The sequence below is a fragment of the Hyla sarda genome, chromosome 2 (genome assembly GCF_029499605.1).
Source record: "Hyla sarda isolate aHylSar1 chromosome 2, aHylSar1.hap1, whole genome shotgun sequence".
Lineage (NCBI taxonomy): Eukaryota > Metazoa > Chordata > Amphibia > Anura > Hylidae > Hyla > Hyla sarda.
The window spans coordinates 227,109,182-227,133,281 of NC_079190.1; the positions used below are offsets into that span (position 1 = coordinate 227,109,182).

At 43.7% G+C, this 24,100-nt stretch overlaps 1 protein-coding gene and 1 long non-coding RNA gene across 7 annotated transcripts in view; one reads left to right on the forward strand and one right to left on the reverse strand.

Moving 5' to 3' along the window:
• Positions 1-24,100, forward strand: part of RFFL (ring finger and FYVE like domain containing E3 ubiquitin protein ligase) — a 51,539-nt gene that overhangs the window by 3,015 nt on the left and 24,424 nt on the right. The window contains exon 1 of one of the 6 annotated variants that reach the window (XM_056556513.1): positions 1,910-1,924. The exons of 3 other annotated variants lie outside the window; for them this stretch is intronic. Coding sequence is in view for 1 of the 3 variants with exons in the window: in XM_056556507.1 (XP_056412482.1) it covers positions 11,823-11,835 (13 nt within the window). In the remaining 2 variants the exon portion in view is untranslated. Of the gene's footprint in view, positions 1-1,909; positions 1,925-11,807; positions 11,836-13,349; positions 13,450-24,100 lie in introns of those variants that run through there. 2 more of the 6 variants (XM_056556507.1, XM_056556510.1) reach the window with 2 other exon arrangements.
• On the reverse strand, positions 12,401-13,368 carry LOC130355808 (uncharacterized). Its single transcript, XR_008888664.1, has 3 exons — positions 13,256-13,368; positions 12,979-13,102; positions 12,401-12,565 (listed from the first exon to the last, which is right to left on the reverse strand). It is a non-coding gene; the product is annotated as an uncharacterized LOC130355808 (long non-coding RNA).

The following is a 24,100-nucleotide window of genomic DNA, read 5'->3' on the forward strand; positions in this document are numbered from 1 at the left end:
GTGATTCAAACTTTTATTAGGGAAGGGGTTAAATGACCTTTATTAACACTTTTTTTTTCACTTTTTTTGCAGTGTTATAGCTCCCATAGGGACCTATAACACTGCATACACTGATCTCCTATGCTGATCACTGGCGTGTATTAACACGCCTGTGATCAGTGTTATCGGCGCTTGACTGCTCCTGCCTGGATCTCAGACACGGAGCAGTCATTCGCCGATCGGACACCGAGGAGGCAGGTAAGGGCTGCCTGTCCTGTAAGCTGTTCGGGACGCCGCGATCCCAAACAGCCCGACTGACTAGCCGGGATACTTTCACTTTCGCTTTAGAAGCGGCGGTCAGCTTTGACCGGCGCTTCTAAAGGGTTAATACCGCACATCGCCGCGATCGGCGATGTGTGGTATTAGCCGCGGGTCCCGGCCGTTGATGAGCGCCGGGACCGACGCGATGTGATGCGGGGTCGCAGTGCGACCCCCGCTTCTTATCGCGGGAGCCGGCGCAGGACGTAAATATACATCCTGCGTCGTTAAAGGGGTACTCCAGTGGAAAACTTTTCTTTTTTTTTTTTTATCAACTGATGCCAGAAAGTTAAACAGATTTGTAAATTACTTCTATAAAAAAAATCTTAATCCTTCCAGTACTTATTAGCTGCTGAATACTACAGAGGAAATTCTTTTCTTTTTGGAACACAGAGCTATATACTATATATACTATACATATAGTTACATAAATTATCTGTACCACTCTATTTAAAGTGGTACTCCACCCCTAGGCATCTTATCCCCTATCCAAAGAATAGCGGATAAGATGTCTGATCATGGGGGTCCCGCCACTGGGACCCTGACAATCTCTATGCAGCACCCAGTGTTCGTTTAGAACGCTGGGTGCCGGCTGCGGGGGTCATGACGTCACAACCATGCCCCCTCAATGCAAGTCTATGGGAGGGGGCGTGGCGACAGCCACGCCCCCTCCCATAGACTTGCATTGAGGGGGCATGGTTGTGACGTCACAAGGAGCGTGACATCACGACCCCTGCTCCAAGCATTAGGAACAAAATGTTCCGAACGAAGTGACAGCGGAGTACCCCTTTAATATGGGGATTCACAGATTGTGTAAAGTTCGGACCAGTTTTTTCTTGGTGGAAATTTTCCGACATTTATTCCCAGGATTTTTGTGTGAATTCAGTAGTAAACAGGTCAGGTTGTGAGAACATGCCTCTTGTTTTTTTTATTTAATTTTTTATTTTTGACCAACCATGCCCCTTTTTTGGTTTTGTCGGATTTTTTTTGGCGCATTGCACCACAAATACTGGTACAGACACATTTTGGAATACAATCTGACAATACAGGACTGGTTTGCCATAGTAAATCCTGGACACAATATGGTATATGTACCAGCTTGAAAGAGGCTAACAGGAAACTCCTTTTGCCTCATCAGTATACAGAAGCCTATGGATACAGTTGACGTATATATGCCACAAGCTTTTTTTCCGGTATATATGCAAAATAAACACTGCAAAGACATTGTGAACTCAGCCTCACTGACGACGTTTGAAGTCTGGAATATCTAGTTATATACTTTTTATTAGTCTATCATAGGGATGACAAAGCTCTGACTGATAGCTATGGCATGACTGTAGGTCTGTGTAATCCACATAATGGCCGTAATCTATACGTATCCTGCTATTTGGACACAGTAGTCACTTCAGTATGATAGTTGCCAGGCAATGTGATCTATGGATGAATAGTCTGGCACACATTTTCGTCTGCCTTCTTACATGGCACGTGCAGATGTATCATACATACCTGAATACATGCCTGTTATTTCCTGCTGTGATTTGTAAACCCTATTCATATACTCTCTTTTGCAGATTTTCTGTGTGGAATACAAACGCAAAATCTGCAACAAGTATACTGTGTGAACATGGTAGGGATCGACCGATTATCGGTATGGCCGATATTATCGTCCGATAATCACGATTTTGGGCATTATCGGTATCGGCAATTACCTTGCCGATAATGCCCCGCCCCCCGCACCGCCCTCACCGCACCGCGACCGCCTCCCCCCGACCCTCCGCACCGAACCTTGACCGGCCCACCGCACCACGTCGCACCCCCCACCGTAGTGCTGGGCGGTATACCATTATGGATTTTTGCCCATACTGCTATACCGGTCGGGCCCCTCCCCCACCCTCCGAGTCAATAAAATTTTTTTAACTTACCCGTAATGGGGGTGGTCCGGGCCATCCATCCTTCCTGTAGTGTCCGGCGGCATTCCGGGTGGAGGGTAAACCGGTCCTGGCTGTCCTTTTTCTCCGGGGGTCATCTTCTCCACTCCGGGCAGGCTCCGGCCTAGTACGCTGCATAGACGCCGCTACGCCGTGACGTCAGGTGCGTTGCTGCGCACGGGCATCACTGCACAGCGGCGACAATGCAGCGTACTAGGCCGGAGCCTGCCCGGAGTGGAGAAGATGATCCCCCGGAGAAGAAGGACAGCCCGGACCGGTTCACCCTCCACCCGGAATGCCTCCAGACACTACAAGAAGGATGGATGGCCCGGACCACCCTGACAGGTAGGGGGAGAGAAGCGGGTGGTGGCGGTGGCGGCCTATGGCACCGCAAAAGCCACTCTAGTGCATTGATTTAAAGCGCCCGCTTTAAATCAATGATCTGCAGCGGTGTCGCGGGGGGATAAATAGCCGATAACTTAAACCGGAATATCGGTATAAGTTATCAGCTATCGGCCCTAACCTCCACCGATTATCGGTATCGGCCCTAAAAAAACGATATCGGTCGATCCCTAGAACATGGCCTTTCAAACATGAGGTATAAGCCAAGTGTTGTATCTGGCTATCTCCAGCAGTAAAAAGGCAAATGAATTGAGAAGGAATTAAAGAGTACCTGTCACCAAATTAACTTATCTAAACTAACTCAGGCGATGTTCCCTAACTACTCCTAACACTCCACCAGCCCTTAAAAAAAATTCAGAGCTTTAAAAAGCTGTGTATCATAACTTTCTTGTTGCTCACACAGTGCAATCTCCCAGCAGGAGAAAGTGGGCATTTCCCAGAAGGCATGACATCACTGAAGCCAGCCGGGGGACCACTTCCGCCCTTACATCGGTGCAGTGCTTTAATAAATAGAAGACTTCAGGCTTTGTGCAGCAGCTTTGTCTGTGTATCTGTCAGTGAGGCTCTTTGCAGCTTTCAGTCTGTGCAGCTGCTTTCACTGAGGCTCTGTGCAGCTGTCAATGAAGATCAGTGCAGAGAAACACTTCCTGAGTTTGGTCTCCTGCCATTACAAGCAGGAGATCAAAATCTGAGATTTTGACCAGAAAGAAGGTAGACCCCTGGTGGCTAGAAGTGTACAGCAGAAAAACTAACATAAAATTTGTTTTTAAATTTTTTTTTTTTTAATGGAAGCCAATTACAAAAGTTATTTATTTGGCATACGGAATCAAATATTAAAAATCATGTTTAATGACAGTGCCCATTTAAGAATGTGAGCTGACACACTGTGGACAAGGGACTACCTGCACATAATTGTTGGGGGTGGTCCCAGCCATCATATTCCCAATCCCCCAACCCCCCCTCCCATCGAATATATAAATATATATATGTATAATTATAATCACCTAGGATACTGTGCAGGGGGGCGAGGTGTGACATCATGAGGGGTGGGGCTATGACATCACAAGATTATTGACATTTGACCGCTAAGCGGTCACTAAGACCCTAAATTTCCCACCCAATATAAAACTTAACGTTTAATAAGCCGAGATTAAAATAACCTCACACATATTGATCCATGGTGCATTGATTGGCATGACACTGCATGCTATAGAAGTGAATTGAAAAATTAGACTGTGGCTGCAGTCCACAGTCTATAGTGTGAGACAATTAAAAATCTAACACATTGCCCGCCCGCCCGACGTTTCGCCACAGGCTGTGGCTTTATCAAGGGCTAAGAGGCAAATGGCCATTTGCCTCTTAGCCCTTGATAAAGCCACAGCCTGTGGCGAAACGTCGGGCGGGCGGGCAATGTGTTAGATTTTTAATTGTCTCACACTATAGACTGTGGACTGCAGCCACAGTCTAATTTTTCAATTCACTTCTATAGCATGCAGTGTCATGCCAATCAATGCACCATGGATCAATATGTGTGAGGTTATTTTAATCTCGGCTTATTAAACGTTAAGTTTTATATTGGGTGGGAAATTTAGGGTCTTAGTGACCGCTTAGCGGTCAAATGTTAATAATATTGGATTTACCCTCCACTCATAGGTCCCTCTTATTGCATGACATCACAAGCTCCCGACACCGGCTCCACATTGACCGCTAACCTTGTTTAAACTGCCTAAAAATCAGTAACACCAAGTGCAGGTAAAGTGTTCTTTTACTTTTAGATGTTTTTTTTTCGTGTTATGGTCAGCTGTATTATAGTCAAGTACAAGCGACTACAAGATGAAAATGACTATGACTGTCTATCTGTAATTGGCTAAAATATTGGTCATTAAAGGGGTATTCCGGGCAAATTTTTTTTATCCCTTATCCAAAGCATAGGGGATAAGATGGCTGATCGCGGAGGGCCTGCCGCTGGGACCCCCCGCGATTTCCCTGCAGCACCCGCATTTTCTATGCGGGAGCTGTGTCTCCAGTTTTGGAAACTTCCGGGATTGGTGATGTCATGCCACGCCCCCTCCATTCATGTCTATGGGAGGGGGCGTGACGGCCATATGGGAGGGGGATTGGCGTGACGTCACGTCCCCAGTCCCGGAAACCCGGAGGCTTCCGAAACTGGAGCCACAGCTCCTGCATAGAATGCGGGTGCTGCAGGGAGATAGTGGAGGGGGGGGGTCTCAGCAGTGGGCCCCCCACGATCAGACATCTTATCCCCTATCCTTTGGATAGGGGATAAAATGTTTTTGCCGGAATACCCCTTTAACCCCTTAAGGACACATGACGTACTGGAACGTCATGTGTCCACTCCCGATCTATAACGCGGGGCCACGGCGTGGCCCCGCGTCATAGCGGGTCGGGCCCGGCCTCTAACAACGGCCGGGACCCGTGGCTAATAGCGCGCGGCATTGATCGCTGTGCCGCGCGCTATTAACCCTTTAGACGCGGCGTTCAAAGTTGAACGCCGCGTCTAAAGTGAAACCGAAAGCATCCCGGCTAGCTCAGTGGGCTGTTCGGGATAGCCGCGGTGAAATCGCGGCATCCCGAACAGCTGACAGGACAGCGGGAGGGCCCCTACCTGCCTCCTCGCTGTCCGATCGCCGAATGACTGCTCAGTGCCTGAGATCCAGGCCTGAGCAGTCATCCGGCAGAATCGTTGATCACTGGTTTCTTATGAGAAACCAGTGATCAACATAGAAGATCAGTGTGTGCAGTGTTATAGGTCCCTATGGGACCTATAACACTGCAAAAAAAAAGTGAAAAAAAAAAGTGAATAAAGATCATTTAACTCCTCCCCTATTAAAAGTTTGAATCACCCCCCTTTTCCAATAAAAAAAAAAACACAGTGTAAATAAAAATAAAAATAAACATATGTGGTATCACCGCGTGCGGAAATGTCCGAATTATAAAAATATATCATTAATTAAACCGCTCGGTCAATGGCGTGCGCGCAAAAAAATTCCAAAGTCCAAAATAGTGCATTTTTGGTCACTTTTTATATCATTTAAAAATGAATAAAAAGTGATCAATAAGTCCTATCAATGCAAAAATGGTACCGTTAAAAACTTCAGATCACGGCGCAAAAAATGAGCCCTCATACCGCCCCATACACGGAAAAATAAAAAAGTTATAGGGGTCAGAAGATGACAATTTTAAACGTATTAATTTTCCTGCATGTAGTTATGATTTTTTCCAGAAGTCCGACAAAATCAAACCTATATAAGTAGGGTATCATTTTAATCGTATGGACCTACAGAATACATATCAGGTGTCATTTTTACCGAAAAATGTACTACGTAGAAACGGAAGCCCCCAAAAGTTACAAAACAGCGTTTTTTTTTTCAATTTTGTCGCACAATGATTTTTTTTCCCGCTTCACCATAGATTTTTGGGCAAAATGACTGACGTCATTACAAAGTAGAATTGGTGGCGCAAAAAATAAGCCATCATATGGATTTTTAGGTGTAAATTTGAAAGAGTTATGATTTTTTAAAGGCAAGGAGCAAAAAACGAAAATGCAAAAACGGAAAAACCTCCGGTCCTTAAGGGGTTAAATTTGGTTGAAATCATTTTGTTTTAATGAACTTTATATTCTTATATTCCAGATTCATTATAGTACGCCGGAAAGAAGCAAGACAGGGCATTGGCTTCTTTAAAACACATCTCCATAGGTTTCTGTAGTTTAAAAGACATACAAAACAAGAGCTTTTAGGAGTTTGTTTTCTAGGTTCAATTCTGCTTTTTGTTTACATTTTTTCCCAAAGATTTTTGGTGGAAAAAAGAAATATGAAAATCCAGTATAATTTCACACACTTCCCTTAAAGGGTTTATCTGGTCTTGTTCAGATACCCTTTTATGACTTAGAATATATAGCCCAGAATCAGCCAGGACATAAAGCAGGAATAAAAGCATCTTCTCTAAAGGACTTGGATTGGAATTTATGAAATGTCTCTGTGGCCTGTAGTAACCAATCACAGCTCAGCTTTCATTTCTTAAAGCGTACCCGTCAGATCCCCCCCAAATTTTTTTAAAAATATATCACTCAGTACCTAAACCTGACCATGTGCATCTAATTTTTATGTGTCTAGCACCTTTATTTATTTTTAATTTAGCTCACTAGTCTGAATTCCTCTCAAAGGGAGGGGGCGTGGCCTCACTGTGCAGGTCTCCGCCCCTCCCTCGGTAATGCTGTCTGCTCACATCTCCCCTAGCATTAGTAAAACTACAACTCCCAGCTTGTCCTCACTGACAGTAGCGGGACACAAGCTGACAGTGGGAGGATTTTTCCTCTAGCTGTGAGCCCTGCGCTCACAGCTGTCAATCAAGGAAGTGTGTCCATGACATAGATGATGATGCATGGACACAGCAGGACTAGTATGTGCCCAAGCAGGCAGGGGGGCAGTTGTTTGACTGGCTTTTTCAGTATGAAATACTGAATTTTCTAATGAAAGCAATTGCAAAACCTATTGGTTATACATGCTTTACAATATATCAAAAGTTTTTGTATCTGACAGTGCCCATTTAAACTACAGTAACCCCCCGACATGTGATGGCCCCGACATATGATCAAATCGACATACGATGGCCTCTCAGAGGCAATCGCATGTCGATGTCAGCAACGACATACGATGCTTTTATATGTCGGGGCCATCGCATTAACTGCTATCCGACAGCGCAAAATGCTTAAGCTGCTGTCGGATAGCAGTTTAAGCATCCCAGACAGGTTCACTTACCTATCCCCGCTTACCTATCTTCCGCATCTTGTCCAGGGTCCAGGCCTCGCTTTCCGGCGTCGTTATTACGTGGCTACGCACGCCGTGCCGGCGCACCAGCGTAATAACGTCACCAGAAAGCGAGGCCCGGACCCTGCAGAAGATGCGGAAGAAGCCGGAGGATCCCGAAGTGGACCCGGAGCAGCGGGACAGCATCGGGAGCGGTGAGGACGCGGTCCGGAGCGGCGGGGACAGGTGAGTACAGCTTCCTATACTTTACATTGCACGGATCCCTCAACATACGATGGATTCGACAAACGATGGGTCATTTGGAACGAATTACCATCGTATGTTGAGGGACCACTGTACTCTGGTGATATGAAGGATGAGCTCTGATTGGTTGCTTTGGGCGTCGTTTTTGGAACACAGAGCTCTCTGCTGAATCACGAGCACAGTGCTCTCTGCTGACATCTCTGTCCATTTTAAGAACTGTCCAGAGTAGGAGAAAATCCCCATAGCAAACATATGCTGCTCTGGACAGTTCCTAAAATGAACAGAGATGTCAACAGAGAGCACTGTGCTTGTGATTCAGCTCCGTGTTGCAAAAAGAAAAGAACTTCCTCTGTAGTATTCAGCAGCTAATAAGTACTGGAAGGATTAAGATTGTTTTAATAGAAGTCATTTACAAATCTGTTTAACTTTCTGGCACCAGTTGATAAAAAATAAATAAAAAAAATAAAAAAAAATTTCCACCCGAGTACCCCTAGCTTCCCTAAAATCGGGATCAGAATAAATAATAGGCATATATTTGCCAATTATTCTTTTTACAGCCTTGAAGTTGGTGCTGTATTGTGTGGAAAAGACCACAGGTGAAGATTTTTCATTTTTTGTCATGTTATTGGCAATATTTCTAGCCCTGGCTATGGTCCAGTCAGGGTAGCCACGCTGTTTGAGTTTGTTGCTGACAGCAACAACATCTTAAGCGAAATCACTTGGGAACAATTGCGGCGTGCCCTGATCATTTCTCCAACCGGTAAGTTCTCGACAATGTGTGCGGGGTGACATGAACTGGCATGTAAAATACAATGAACTGCAGTTTTTTTTCCTGAATGTGGTAGTAATAATAATGCAGTATATGTTCAGATGACACATTTATTTATAGTATGATGTTATACCCAAACATCAGGGACAGATGGATCCCTTTCACAATAATTTTTTCTTTTTTTTTTTTTTTTCTTTTTATATGGTGGTTTTAGATATTGACCTTCATTTGTTTAATACACATTGGCCCTCATTTACTATTGCAAGCCCGACATGTTTTCTCGGGTTGTGCACCAGATTCTGTCGCATTGCACCAGAAATTCTGTCTGCGCCAGAATTTGCGCCAGATTTTGAGCCAGAATTGAAAAAAACGACTAACTCTCCATTCTGCTAAGAAAACCCGAAAAAGGGGTGTGGCTGCCGGGGAAAGGGGGCGTGGTCTCCAAAAGGGGCGTGTTCCCGACATTTTCACAAAAACCCAACATGTTTACTAACCTAAAATTTGGTGGATTTGAGCTGAGGAAAACAAGACAGGTCAGAGCATGTGTAAAAAAAGAAGCAAAGTGTAGGGAAAGTGGAAAATGTAGGGAAACCTTAGTAAATACTGTGGAAAATAAATTGTAGGGAATTAAAACCCACAAAGAAACCTACACAACATTCTTAGTAAATGAGTATGTGTAGTTATGTGTGCAGGTGTTGCAGGGATGTCTTGGACACACCTCGTGTGCGTCACTTCTCCACTGCATATATAAATGATCCAAGTACATGTAACATTCGTATGACTAAGGCCCTACGGGCCGAAACGAGTCACGTTACTTGAGTCCTTGTTGTTTTCTATGGCAATTGAATGAACCAATAAAAAAGTTCCCTTTTCTATGAGTTGACGCTGGACATTGCCTTCTTTTTTCATAAAAGTGTGTACCACACTGCCTTACTGATAAAACAGCAGCTATATAGCTTTCTCAGTTGCGCATTGCGAAACAATGGGTCCCTCACCCATTGTTTCGCAATGCGCAACTGAGAAAGCTATATAGCTGCTGTTTTATCAGTAAGGCAGTGTGGTACACACTTTTATGAAAAAAGAAGGCAAAGTCCAGCGTCAACTCATAGAAAAGGGAACTTTTTTATTGGTTGTAATCCTGCTTGTAAGGACATTCAATTTGGGAGCAATGTAAACTTCATTTTTTCAGGTCGGTCTCTGCGGAAGGAATAGTGTTTAATAAATTATTTTTTAAAGGAGTACTCCTGCGTGCACTTTTTTCCTTTTATCCCGTCCGGGCTGCAAAATAAAAGAAAACACACTTTCTCTTACCTGCCAACGAGCCCCCGGAGCTCCGGTACACTCCGGTACAGGTGTTCGGGCCCCGGGCCCCGGGCTGTATTCTTCTTACTTCCTGTTAGCCCGGCACGTCACACGAAGCTTCAGCCTATCACCAGCCGCAGCGATGTCCCGCCTCGGCCGGTGATAGGCTGAAGCTCCGTGTGACGTGCCGGGCTAACAGGAAGTAAGAAGAATACAGCCCGGGGACCGAACACCTGTACCGGAGCTCCGGGGGCTCGTTGGCAGGTAAGAGAAAGTGTGTTTTCTTTTATTTTACAGCCCGGACGGGATAAAAGGAAAAAAGTGCGCACCGGAGTACTCCTTTAATACATCAGAGTTTATGGTTCTTTCTGTCTCTCATTTGGCTTGGCTGGTTGGGAGCTATGTAAAACCTTTCTAATCCCACCTCTGGAGTTGGCAGAAACATCCTCATAAACAAGTTTGACCAGTGTGTAAGCCATGCTTTAGCTAGTCAAGATCTCTAAGTAGAATGGTTTAGAATCACATGCGCTTTATGCTTGGCTTCCTGGAAAACCTATTACCGAAAATGAGCACAGAGAAAAAAGAGCATTTTGTAGATCCCAGTAATGTACATTTTATGTTAGGACCGAGAGAATCTCTAATTGTCAGCAGGCGTATATAAGAAAGCGTAAAAGGTCTGTGCACTGATGAAATATTTAGCACAATTGTGTCTATGAAGAATGTATATTGCGCTATAATGTGCTGAGAACCAGGAGCAATGTAAACTTGGCCTGAGGATTACGTCAGTGTAAATAGAGCTGGAGATCGTTTTCATTTTGTAATTTGCTCTTTTAAAAGGGAAAGTGAGCTGTGATTGGTTGCTTTAGGCGACAAATGGTTTTTCTTTTAGGTTATCTCCCTTCATTGCTTTCTTTGGGCCACAGACGTTTAAAGCGGTACTTGGGTACGTAAAAACATATACCCTATCCACAGGTAGGGGATCATGTGATCTTCTACCCGGCGCCCCGCTTTCCACATGCAAGGAGCAGCCACCACTCCGTGCACTGAGCTGTGTTGACCACCTCACTGAGTGGTGATCAACACACCTCCTCCATGCACTTTTATGGGAGAACCAGAGAAACAGCACTTGTGTATCTCCAGCTCTCCCATAGAGGGGGGGGGGGGGTGTCAACCACTGCTTTGTGTGGTGGTCAACACAACTCCAGGGGAGGCAGTGGTGCTTGCTCCGCGCATTGGGAGAGCCGGGCAGGAAATCACAGCAGGTCCCAGCACTTATGCCCTATCCTGTGTATAGGGGATACGTTTTTACGTACTGGAGTACTCAGCATAAGTTGGTGACAAACAGGCTAGTAGTCTACTGGTGGCAAAGTTTGGTCTCAGTCACAAAGTTATATATTCTGTTTTCAGGACTCGCAAGAGCAGTCTAGTATGCCTCATCTGTGGTAGGGGCAAATGCAACTTTGGTAGTTGTAGTGGAATATGCTAATGTATGAAATACCGTGTTTCTCCGAAAATAAGACCGGGTCTTATATCAATTTTAGTCACAAAGGACCGTGTTTCTCCGAAAATAAGACCGGGTCTTATATCAATTTTAGTCACAAAGGACTTATTTATTTACGGTATGTAAATTGAACATATATTGCCCCCTAACATCCCCCCCCGCCAGTTTATCAGCCCAGCGCTGCACCCCACATCGGGGGACTAATCGTACCGTATGTCACCCGCGAGCACTGCTTCTCCCCCCCTGCCAAATAATTATCAGCCGCTGCACTGTACTTTGTATTCCTATTCCCAGGCTTCAAATATTAAAAAACAAACTTTAACTTTCCTTCGTCCTCTGTTCCCCCATTGCTGAGGAACCGGCCTCATGGTCCCTCCGCTGTTCTGGCTGCTTCCTGGGGATGGGAACGTCACAGAGCCTTCAGTTTATCACCGGCCGCAGCGATGTCCCGCCTCTGCCGATGATAGGCTGAGCCCACTGTCATGTTAGAAGCCGGCCGGTGATGGGCTGAAGGCTCTGAGGCGTCCCATCCCCAGGAAGCAGCGAGAACAGCAGAGGGACCATGAGGCCGGTTCCTTAGCAATGGGGGAATGGAGGACGAAGGTAAGTTAAAGTTTGTTTTTTAATATTTGCAGCCTGGGCATTGCCTAGGTCTTATTTTCGCATATTTTATATTGCAGCCCACCCCGATAATCCAGCTAGGGCTTATTTTCGTGGTAGGGTGTATTTTCGGGGAAACATTTCTTGGAGAAGATAATCAGAAACTGTCCAATAGTAAAACTGTCTTAATTGCCCATAGCAACCAGTAACTGCTTAGCTTAGCTTTTATTTTATCAGAGTACTTTGTTGAAATGAAAGCTGAGCTCAGATTGGTTGCTATGGGCAACAAAGACAGTTTCGCAGCATATCCACAATGTAAACTGACATGCTATAGAAATAAAATCCACACCACAGGTCAATTTCTCCATGGATTATTATTATAATGTTATTTTTTTTATTTTATTTTTTTTACACCACATTATGCAAATAATTTTTACAAGCCCCTGTTAGGGCTCATTCACACTACGAAATCTCCGCCTGGAGATCTTCAGCTGCTTCACATCTAAATCCGAGCAGTACCGTACATCAGGGCATACATTTATTCTGTACCGTAAGTGATCATGTAAGCAGCATGATGGAATAAGAATACTGTTCTTCCACTAAACGCGTCTTGAGGAGTTTTGGAGTGTACTTGGTGCAGAAAGAAAAAGTGCCATTCACTTTTAGGGTTGACAGCAGGTCATAAACGGGGTCCATTGGCCAAGTTCATGACCTCCAAGGTTTTCGGAGCTTCCTGTGTTTAGAGGATGAATCGGCATTATATGTAGGGTTTCAGTTACCAGGATTAGTGAGCTGAATGGGTTATCACTTTTCTGTGGCTTTATTACCCTGATCTACAGCCAGACGTCTATAGCCCAGACCTTTCACTGTCAGCTTGCCTTTTCAGGACAGCATAACAAGTCAGATGTAACCATATAAGCACCATTTTACTAAACTACATTTTTACGCCTCCAATATACTACTCTAATAGCAGTAAACATATACAGTAAAGAAAACGAGTGCATTGAGCCAGTGATCTAGGTAGCACGTCCTCTTACAAAGTGTTGTTAAATGGGGTCATTTCTATGTACTTTTGGGTTATGGTTGCGTCCATGAAACCATGTCATTTACTGTAAGTATTACTAAAAAGGTAAACTGATCATACACCTATTCGGTAGAGGTTGGTCGAATTGGCTGACTATCTGTAGCATATGGTTGCGGTAGGTCTGTCTCCTTTTCATGTGTCGAGTGAGTGAGGACTCGGTAAGTTGGATTTCAGCATGCGTAGAGTCTGGTAAATAAGTAGAGAAAAGTTTTCTCTTGGAGGTAAATGTGTATTTTCATGAATCCAAGCATCAAACAGCTATTTTTGGGGGTGTGGGTAGCTCTAATGCTGATACATGTTGATAAATCCATATAGTGAAGAAACTAAGCTTGCCCTCACCGTTCCTGTAGCCGTTCTTCTAAAAATCACTTCGTGCAGCAAGGGAGTTCTGAACGATGCGGGGAGCTCAGAGGCAAACAGCCGTTTCCGCACACGGCCGTGTGCAAAAACGGCTGTTTGCCTCTGAGCTCCCCGCATCGTTCAGAACTCCCTTGCTGCACGAAGTGATTGTCAGAAGAACGGCTACAGGAACGGTGAGGGCAAGCTTAGTTTCTTCACTATATGGATTTATGTTCTGATATACTCCAAAGCTTTGCACCCCATTAGTATATACACATGCTTACACATGCATTTACCGGCCGCTGTTTCTGATCACAGCTGATGTGTATAACTAGTGGACACCTCTCTGTATTTTCTTTCTACTTTGAAATTAGATCAATGTCAGTTGAATTGGTCCTCTGTCTAATGTATTTGGGTGGTCTCAACGCACGCTAAACCTGCGATGCCAAGGGTGCATAGATATGGGGTAATTTGGAGCTGTCAAGCAAGCATTTATTTGTGGACATCTTTTCACTGACATTTTTCATTGCTTATGTGTTTCCTGTATTCAAAATGAAGCCACTTTCTTAAAGGGGTACTCCACTGGAAAACATTTTCTTTTAAATCAACTGGTGCCAGAAAGTGAAACAGATTTGTAAATTACTTCTATTAAAAAATTTACAGCACTTATCAGCTGCTTTATACTCCACAGGAAGTTCTCTTCTTTTTGAATTTCCTTTCTGCCTGACCACAAGTGCTCTCTCTGTTGACACCTCTGTCCATGTCAGGAACTGTTCAGAGCAGGATAGGTTTGCTATGGGGATCTGCTCCTTTTCTGGACAGTTCCTGACATTGACAGAGGTGTCAGCAGAGAGCCCTGTGGTCCGGCAGAAAGGAAATTCAAAAAATAAAAGAACTTCCTCTGTAGCATACATCAGCTGATAAGTACTGGAAGGATTAAGATTTTTCAACAGAAGTAATTCACAAATCTGTTTAACTTTCTGGCACCAGTTGATTTAATTTTTTTTTTTTCCAGTGGAGTACCCCTTTAATAGACTCTATAAAAAAAAATTCCATTTAGTTGCTGCTCAGAAAATGACAAGATGGAGTGTTAGAGATAACAGCAGGGAGGAGGTGGTTACACACCAGTTTAAAGGGGTTGTGCGCTGCCCTGACTTTTTCAGAGCTCCGCTCGCAGCGTCCGGAAGTTCATTACTCCGAACGCTGTGTGCGGGCTGCCACGCCCCCTTCCCATAGAGTTTGGTAGAGGGCGGGCGTGATGTCACGAGGGGGCGGGCGAGACGTCACGAGGGGCCGGGCGTGACGTCACGCCCGGCGGCCGCGAACACGGAAGCCCGCACACAGCGTTCGGAGTAATGAACTTCCGGACGCTGTGAGCGGAGCTCCGAAAGTCAGGGCAGCGCACAACCCCTTTAATGTGTGGACAGATTGGAGATCATACCTGGAGTACGGCTTACACAAGCTGTAGAGTGGGAGGAAAGCTAATATAAGGCAGTTTGCATGGGAGAATCCTATAGGCTGTGTACAGAGAGAAAGCAAAGCTTACATAGCAAACTGTAGCACTGTAGATGAAAAACTATGCAATTGTTTATTTATTTTTATTTTTTTTTAAATAAGGCTCTCTATAAAAAAAAAAGTTTTCTACACCAAAAAGAGTACAAAGAAAGTACATAAAACTGCTTTTCAAAGGTGTCCGTAGCCTTTACACATGCAGCTATAGCTTGGAAGCCCAAGGCTAAGAGCTCCAGGGTATAGGTGCAGCACAAAAGAATTATTTGCAGTGCGGAGAATGTCTGAAATCTAGAAGTGCAAATTCCATATAGGGCCATCCAGTGTGAATTATTTACATTCATAGTGTAATAGTTTCACCTATGGTAACAGAATATTATTTTCATGTATATTCATTTCATTTACATGTTTCCTCTTATCATCTACACTAGTGCCAGTTTATTCTGACAGCAGTTAATGTACCAATATGTCTCTAAATTGGGGGTGAAATGTCTAAGCTCCCGGACAATACCCAAGTGAACATAGCAACCTCTCACAGATGGCAGCTTCCACAGAGCTTGGCACAGTGCTGTTTGTTGTGCCCAGATGCCACTCACATCTTCAAACAAGAAAAGTTCTAGCTGGTGCCAACATCTAGCATTCCTGAATATCAAGATTCCTTAAATTATTCATCTGGCTTTATAATGGTTGGCGTTAACCCTTTTTTATAGCTGAGAAATTAGGTTTAAAGTTCTAAATATAGAAACATAGAATGTGTCGGCAGATTAGAACCATTTGGCCCATCTAGTCTTCCCAATAATCTTAATCCTATCAATAGTCCTTGACCCTATCTTATATGAAGGATAGCCTTATGATTATCCCATGCATGTTTACACTCCTTCACTGTATTTGCAGCGACCACTTCTACAGGAAGGCTATTCCATGCATCCACTACTCTCTCAGTAAAGTAATACTTCCTGATATTACTGCATAAACCTTCGCCCCGATAGTTTAAAACTATGTCCTCTTGTGATAGTTTTTCTTCTTTTAAATATGTTCCCCTCCTTTACCGTGTTGATTCCCTTTATGTATTTAAAAGTCTCCATCATATCCCCTCTGTCTCTTCTTTCTTCCAAGCTTATGTTAAGTTCCTTTTAACCTTTCCTGGTATGTTTTATCCTGCAATCCATGCACTAGTTTAGTAGTTCTTCTCTGAACTCTCTCTAGAGTATCTATATCCTTCTGGATATACGGCCTCCAGTACTGCGCACAATACTCCAAGTGAGGTCTTACCAGTGTTCTGTACAGCGGCATGAGCACTTCTCTCTTTCTACTGCTTATACCTCTCCCTATATATCCAAGCATTCTGCTAGCGTTTCCTGCTACCTGACTAAACTTTTCCTCTACCTGACTATACTTCCATATGTGACTGCAAATAAAAACAAGGAGAAAATAAAAATGTACCTAGTGGAGCTTTTGTGAAGGCACAACACAGCCAAAACACTAGTTGTGTGATGCAAAGATATAGACTTGTAGTAATCTGGATCTTTTAAGGATGAAAGGATTAGGGTGGATTGTGTCATTTAGCAATGCTACAAGTTGATAGTGGCCTAAAGGAACTATATTTTCTGCTTCTGAATTAAGAAATTACTTAAATGAATAATTGTATTAGTAGTTTGCCTTATGTGTGTAGCACTATAACTTTCTAAACTACTAACAGCGGCCAAAGTATTGCAGAAAGGGTATTTCATCATCCATTATGTGATCCATCTACAAAGCTGCTACTGGTTTCTATCTTTTCTGGTTGTGTGATGTCGCTGATTTTATGGCCAAGAAACAAACCCAGAAAGTTAGGCACCTGCAGCACCTTCGTAGGTGCCATGTCTGACAGCCTTGGGAGATTTGTCAAGCCCTGCAGTAAGCTCATTTTCACTTTCTGTTCTTCAATTCAGTTTTCTATTTAAATACAAAAAAATGTTTTATATGTTGTACATCTTGGCAAAATATTAACCTTAAAAAAAATGTTATTTCATTTTTTATAGAAATCATGGCTTTGTCCAAGCTGAAGCACAGGCATGGACAAAGTTGAGTAAGTGAGGGTGGGCTAGCACTTCTCTGTGCTCTCTCCTGTCTTACAGCACTCCTCTGTAGTCTCTCATGTCTGATAGTACTTATCTGTCCTTTCTCCTGTCTGATAGTATTCCTCTGTGCTCTCTCCTGTCTGATAGTACTCCTCTGTGCTCGCTCTTGTCTGATAGTATTCCTCTGTGCTCTCTCCTGTCTGATAGTACTCCTCTGTGCTCGCTCCTGTCTGATAGTACTCCTCTGTGTTCTCTCCTGTCTGATAGCACTCCTCTGTGCTCTCTCGTGTCTGATAGCACTCCTCTGTGCTCTCTCGTGTCTGATGGCACTCCTCTTTGCTCTCTGCTATCTGATAGCACTCCTCTGTGCTTTCTCCTGTCTGATAGTACTCCTCTGTGCTTTCTCCTGTCTGATAGCACTCCTTTGTGCTCTCTCCTGTCTGATAGCACTCCTCTGAGCTCTCTCCTGTCTGATAGCTCTCCTCTGTGCTCTCTCCTGTCTGTAGCACTCATCTGCGCTCTCTTCTGTCTGATAGCATTCATCTGAACTCTCTCCTTTCTGATAGCACTCCTCTGTGCTCTCTCCTGTCTGATAGCACTCCTCTGTGCTCTCTCCTGTCTGATGGCACTCCTCTGTGCTCTCTCCTGTCTGATGGCACTCCTCTGTGCTCTCTCCTGTCTGATAGCACTACTGTGTGCTCTCTTCTGTCTGATAGCACTCATCTGTGCTCTCTTCTGTCTGATAGCACTCATCTGTGCTCTCTCCTGTCTGCTCTCTTCTGTCTGATAGGACTCCTCTGTGCTCTTCTGTCTGATAGTACTCCTCTGTGCTCTCTTCTGTCTGATAGCACTCCTCTGTGCGCTCTCTCTCCTGTCTGATAGCACTCCTCTGTGCGCTCTCTCTCCTGTCTGATAGCACTCCTCTGTGCGCTCTCTCTCCTGTCTGATAGCACTCCTCTGTGCGCTCTCTCTCCTGTCTGATAGCACTCCTCTGTGCGCTCTCTCTCCTGTCTGATAGCACTCATCTGTGCGCTCTCTCTCCTGTCTGATAGCACTCATCTGTGCGCTCTCTCTCCTGTCTGATAGCACTCATCTGTGCGCTCTCTCTCCTGTCTGATAGCACTCATCTGTGCGCTCTCTCTCCTGTCTGATAGCACTCATCTGTGCGCTCTCTCTCCTGTCTGATAGCACTCATCTGTGCTCTCTCTCCTGTCTGATAGTACTCCTCTGTGCTCTCTCCTGTCCTATCAGACAGGAGAAAGTACAGAGGAGTGATAGCCCACCCTCATTTTAATGTATTAGAGGAAATTCTTTTAAGTTCTAGGATCAGATGACAGTGGCCACTTTATAATTTGGTATTGGACATATATTAGGGGTGTGAATCGCCAAGAATTTGGCGATTCGATTCGAATCGCGATACCAGTGTGGCGATTCGATATATCGCGATATATCGCGATACCGTCTAGGTGACGATACATCGCGATATATCGCCCACCTGGGAGCATTCATAGATCCCAATAGACGCCGCTGTCAGCTTTGACAGCGGCGATCTAGTACTCCGGTGCTGCAAAATAAAATAAAACACACTTTATCTTACCTGCCAACGAGCCCGCGGAGCTCCGGTACAGTCCAGTACAGGTGTTCGGTCCCCGGGCTGTATTCTTCTTACTTCCTGTTAGTCCGACACGTCACACGGAGCTTCAGCCTATCACCAGCAGAGGCGGGACATCACTGCGGCTGGTGATAGGCTGAAGCTCCATGTGACGTGCCGGACTAACAGGAAGTAAGAAGAATACAGCCCGGGGACCGAACACCTGTACTGGACTGTACCGGAGCTCCGCGGGCTCGTTGGCAGGTAAGAAAAGTGTGTTTTATTAAAAATTCCACATCCCTAAAAGAATCGATTCAAAAATATTTTGAATCGATTCTGTATCGGCAAATGAAAAATCGCGATTATCGCGAGAATCGATTTTTTCTTACATCCCTAACATATATTGCTGTACATTAGCTTCTTTAGGTGCAGGGTCCTCAGCAGGTCAACAGAAATAAGGCTACAGGAAAGAATGCACCTCTGTACAAGTGTAACATGTAGGATTGGCAGAATAGCCTTTCATATACTAGTAGGACTAGAAATGACTCCAGTACTCAGCATGAGGCATGTTATTTTCAGGACGTGCTCTAAGAATCTTACAAGATTAGGGCTGTCTTGTGGTTTAAGTCGCCTTGGCTGTAATTAGGTGATAAGATGACTTTCAGACGTCTCCTGCCCGGCAGGTGCACAGCAATTTATTCCTCCTGTATTTTGACCTGTTGTAGTTCATGTGGTGATATAAGGTACTGTACATTGTTACTTCAGGTTTTCTTTTCTTGCCTGCTCAACTGGTTTAACCTGAATTCCACTCCGGGGATTTGTGGGACATTAGCTGTTATCATCTGACAGTGTAACAGGCGTTCTGTGTAACCGGATCTCGCTGTACAGTTACAGTAAATTAGAGGAGGAGCTTTTGGCATTGCTATATTGACACAAGGAGCGTTCTGTGTTTGCATAAATGTAGACTTTGTTTCAGCTATATCTGGTTGTTAAAAGGAATGTATACATGGTAAACTTTTTGTGTTATGTAAATATCATCTCTGCTTTATCTGTTTTGCTCGACACCATCTCTTTTATATTGTTTAGCTGTTCTGTGATTGTCATTGAAATATTAAAGGGAACATAGCAGTAGGTCAGGATTAAATTTGGGGTTACATAGAAACATAGAATGTGTCGGCAGATAAGAACCATTTGGCCCATCTAGTCTGCCCAATAATCTGAATCCTATCAATAGTCCCTGGCCCTTTCTTATATGAAGGATAGCCTTATGCTTATCCCATGCATGCTTAAACTCCTTCACTGTATTTGCAGTGACCACTTCTACAGGAAGGCTATTCCATGCATCCACTACTTTCTCAGTAAAGTAATACTTCCTGATATTACTGCATAATCCTTTGCCCCTCTAATTTAAAACTATGTCCAGGGGTTATCCAGGAAAAAACTTTTTTTTATATATCAACTGGCTCCAGAAAGTTACACAGATTTGTAACTTGCTTCTATTAAAAAATCTTATCCTTTCAGTACTTATGAGCTGCTGAAGTGGAGTTTTTCTTTTCTGTCTAAGTGCTCTCTGATGACACCTGTCTCGGGAACTGTCCAGAGTAGAAGCAAATCCCCATAGCAAACCTCTTCTACTCTGTGCAGTTTCCGAGACAAGCAGAGATGTCAGCAGAGAGCACTGTTGCAACTTAACTTCATCAGCTGATAATTATTGGAAGGATTAAGATTTTTTAATAGCAGTAATTTGCAAATCTGATTAACTTTCTGGAGCCAGTTGAGATATCATATAAGTTTTTTTTACTGGAATACCCCTTTAATCTTTCCAGGTAAGTTTTATCCTGCAATCCATGTACTAGTTTAGTAGCTCTTCTTTGAACTCTCTCTAGAGTATCTATATCCTTCTGGAGATAAGGCCTCCAGTACTGTGCACTATACTCCAAGTGAGGCCTCATCAGTGTTCTGTACAACGGCAGGAGCCCTTCTCTCTTTCTTCTGCTTATACCCCCCCCGGTGCATTATCTTGCACTTATCCACATTAAATCTCAATTTCCAGAGTTCTGACCATTCTTCTAGTTTGCCTAAATCCTTTTCCATTTTGGCATTTTCCTCCAGGAACATCAACCCTGTTAGATATCTTTGTGTCATCAGCAAAAAGACATATCTTACCATCGAGACCTTATGCAAGATCACTAATGAAGATATTAAACAAAATTGGTCCCAGTACAGATCCCCGAGGTCCCCACTGGTGACAAGACCTTGCTCTAAATATACTCCATTGACTACAACCCTCTGTTGTCTGTCACTCAGCTACTGCCTAATCCACTCAACAATATTGGAGTCCAAGCTCAATGACTGTAGTTTGTTGATAAGTCTTCTATGTGGGACAGTGTCAAAAGCCTTACTAAAATCTAGATATGCGATGTCTACTGCCCCTCCGCCATCTATTATTTAAGTCACCCAGTCAAAAAAAAATCAATAAGATTTGTTTGACATGATCTCCCTGAAGTAAACCCATGTTGTTTTTCATCTCTTGCAAACCAAGGGATTTTAGATGTTCCACAATCCTATCCTTTAGTAGGGTTTCCATTCATTTCCCCACTATTGATGTCAGACTTACTGGCCTATAGTTGCTTGATTCTTCCTTACTACCTTTCTTGTGACTGGCCACAACATTTGCTAATTTCCAATCTTCCATGACGACTCCTGTTACCAGTGATTGGTTAAATAATTCTGTTAACGGTTTTGCTAGTTCACCACTAAGCTCTTTTTTTTATAATTTTGGGTGTATCCCATCAGGCCCCTGTGACTTATTTGACACACGCATCAAACAATTCATTAGTCTTCCTTCCTAATGGAGGTCCTTTTCCTTTTTTTTTTTCATCTGTAAAAACTAAACAGAAGTATTCATTAAGGCAGTCGGCTAGCCCTTTATTCTCTTCTACATGCCTTCCTTCCTTTGTTTTTAATTTAGTTATTCCTTGTTTTAATTTCTTTTTTTCATTTATATCTGAAGACTGTCTTATCCCCTTTTTTCACAGACTGAGCTAGTTTTTCCTCTGCCTGTGCTTTAGAGATTCTTATAACTTGCTTGGCCTCTTTCTGCCTAATCTTCATTGCTCTGTTTTTTTGGTAGCTTCTTTTTTTTTATAAGGATTTTGGCCACTTCTGCTGAGTACCACAGTGGTCTCTTCCTTTTTCTGCTTTTACGGACAAGTCTAATGCAATTTTCTGTTGCCTTCAATAAAGCGTCTTTTAACCCCTTAAGAACGCAGCCCTTTTTCACCTTAAGGACTGAGCCCTTTTTCGCAATTCTGACCACCGTTGCTTTACGAATTAATAACTCGAAAACGCTTTTACCGAAATATTCTGATTCTGAGATTGTTTTTTTGTGACATATGCTACTTTATTTTGGTGGTAAATTTTCGGCGTTACTTGCATCCTTTTTTGGTGAAAAATCCCCAAATTTCATGAAAATGTAGCATTTTTCTAACTTTGAAGCTCTCTACTTGTAAGGAAAATGGATATTCCCAATACATTTTATTTTTCTTCACAAATACAATATGTCCACTTTATGTTGGCATCATAAAATGGACATATATATGTATTTTTTTTTTTTTTTTAAATTAGAGGGCTTCAAAGTAGAGCAGCAATTTTAAAAAATGTCATGAAAATTGCTAAATCTGAAGGGACAGATGTTACAGAACTACAACTCCCAGCATGCCTGGGCAGTCCAGGCATGCTGAGAGTTGTAGTTTGGCAACATCTGGAGGGCCACCTTTGGGCACCACTGTAACAGTGGTCTTCAAACTGTGACCCTCCAGATGTTACAAAACTACAACTCTGACCAATGGCAGGGGATAGGAGGAGATTGCAGCACTGTGACCTCACTCCAAGCCCTCAAGATGATCGGGGTTGTCCCTGACATCTCCGATCATCGCTATTTTCCGGGTGATCGGGTCACCAGAGACCCGATCAGCCCGGAATAGCAGAAAATCGCATGTCTGAATTGACATGCGATTTTCTGCGATCGCCGACATGGGGGGGGTCTGAGGACCCCCCTGGGCGATGTGCTGGTCCACAACCGGTTCGGTCCCCAACCTGCTAGCGGCGGGGACCGGAATTTCCACGGGCGTATGTATACGCCCCACGTCCTTAAGGACTCTGGATGCAGGGCGTATGCCTGGCATCCTGAACAGGTTATGTAGTCCCATTTCTCCTGGACTCCATGTAATCTGTTCCAGTCTAATAGGGACTAATTTATGACTAATCTAATTTTTGAAAAGTCTGTTTGTTAAAATCTAAAACTTTTGTTTTTGTGTGGTGTGACTCCTTCACTGTTCTTATATTAAACCACACTGACTGGTGATCACTAGATCCCAAACTTTCACCTACAATAACATCAAATACCAAATCCCCATTTGTGAATTCCAAATCCAAAATGGCCTCCCTCCAGGTCGGCTCCTCAACCACTTGTTGTAGAGATAATCCCAGTAGGGAATTTAGAATATCTGTACTCCTGGCAGAACTAGCTATTTTTGTTTTCCAGTTTATATCCAGAAGATTGAAGTCTCCCATAATGATAACTTCTTCTTTCATTGTCATTTTAGCTATTTCCTCAACTAGTAGATCATCTACTTCGTTAACTTGGCCAGGTGGTCTGTATATCACACCTACAAGAGTTACTGCATGATTACCAAACTTCAACGTAACCCAAACTGACTCTATGTTGGCCTCACTAACTTGTATTAGGTTAGATTTTATGCTATCTTTCACATGCAGGGTCACTCCTCCTCCTTTCTTTCCTTCTCTCTTTCTTCTGTATAAAGAGTACCCTGGTATGGATATGTCCCAGTAATTCCTTTCATTAAACCATGTCTCAGTAACAGCCACTACATCTACATTCTCAGATGCCATTATTGACCCATGTTCATCAATTTTTATTACCTAAACTGCGAGCTTTTGTAGACAGGACTCAGAGCTTGTCATTTCTTAACCTCTGTGCTACTGGCATGTTTGGGAAGTGTTTTTTTTTTTTTGGTGGGGGGGGGGGGGGGGGGCAATTGGACTAATAGATTTTCACTCTTTTGCCCCCCCCCCTTCCTAGTTTAAATACTTCGCAAATTCTTGTTGTTCACTGAGTACATTCGTTTTTTTGAGAGAAGGATGCAAACCATTTTTCTTGTACAGTTCCTTTCTATTCCAAGCAGAGCTATTATGAAACACAATCCAAATCCTTGCTCTTGACACCATGTACTAAGCCATAAGTTGAACTCCTTAAGGCGCCTCTGCCTATCATTCTGAATGTTATGCACATGCAGAAATTCAGAAAGTGAAACAGTGGATGCAAAATCCACTGGACAAGAACATCCACGTCCCCTTCCTGCTTTGCTTGCTTAAAGGGTAGCTCCCACCATCCTATATTTTTTTCTGTCCCTGCCTATTGCCCATCTATCCCTAACCCCCTCCCTGCTTTAAATTTTTTTTTTTACTATATTAAAAATAACTTTTTGTCTGCCTGGTAGTGTGCTCACTACCAGACTGACTTCACCAGCAGGCACCACGTCACTGATGCCTGCTGGGGGGGACATCCGCAAAGTTCATCTACAAAGGGTGCCTCCAGCTGTTTCACCACTACAACTCCCAGCTTGCCCTGAGATCTATTGGCTGTCAGGGCATGCTGGGAGT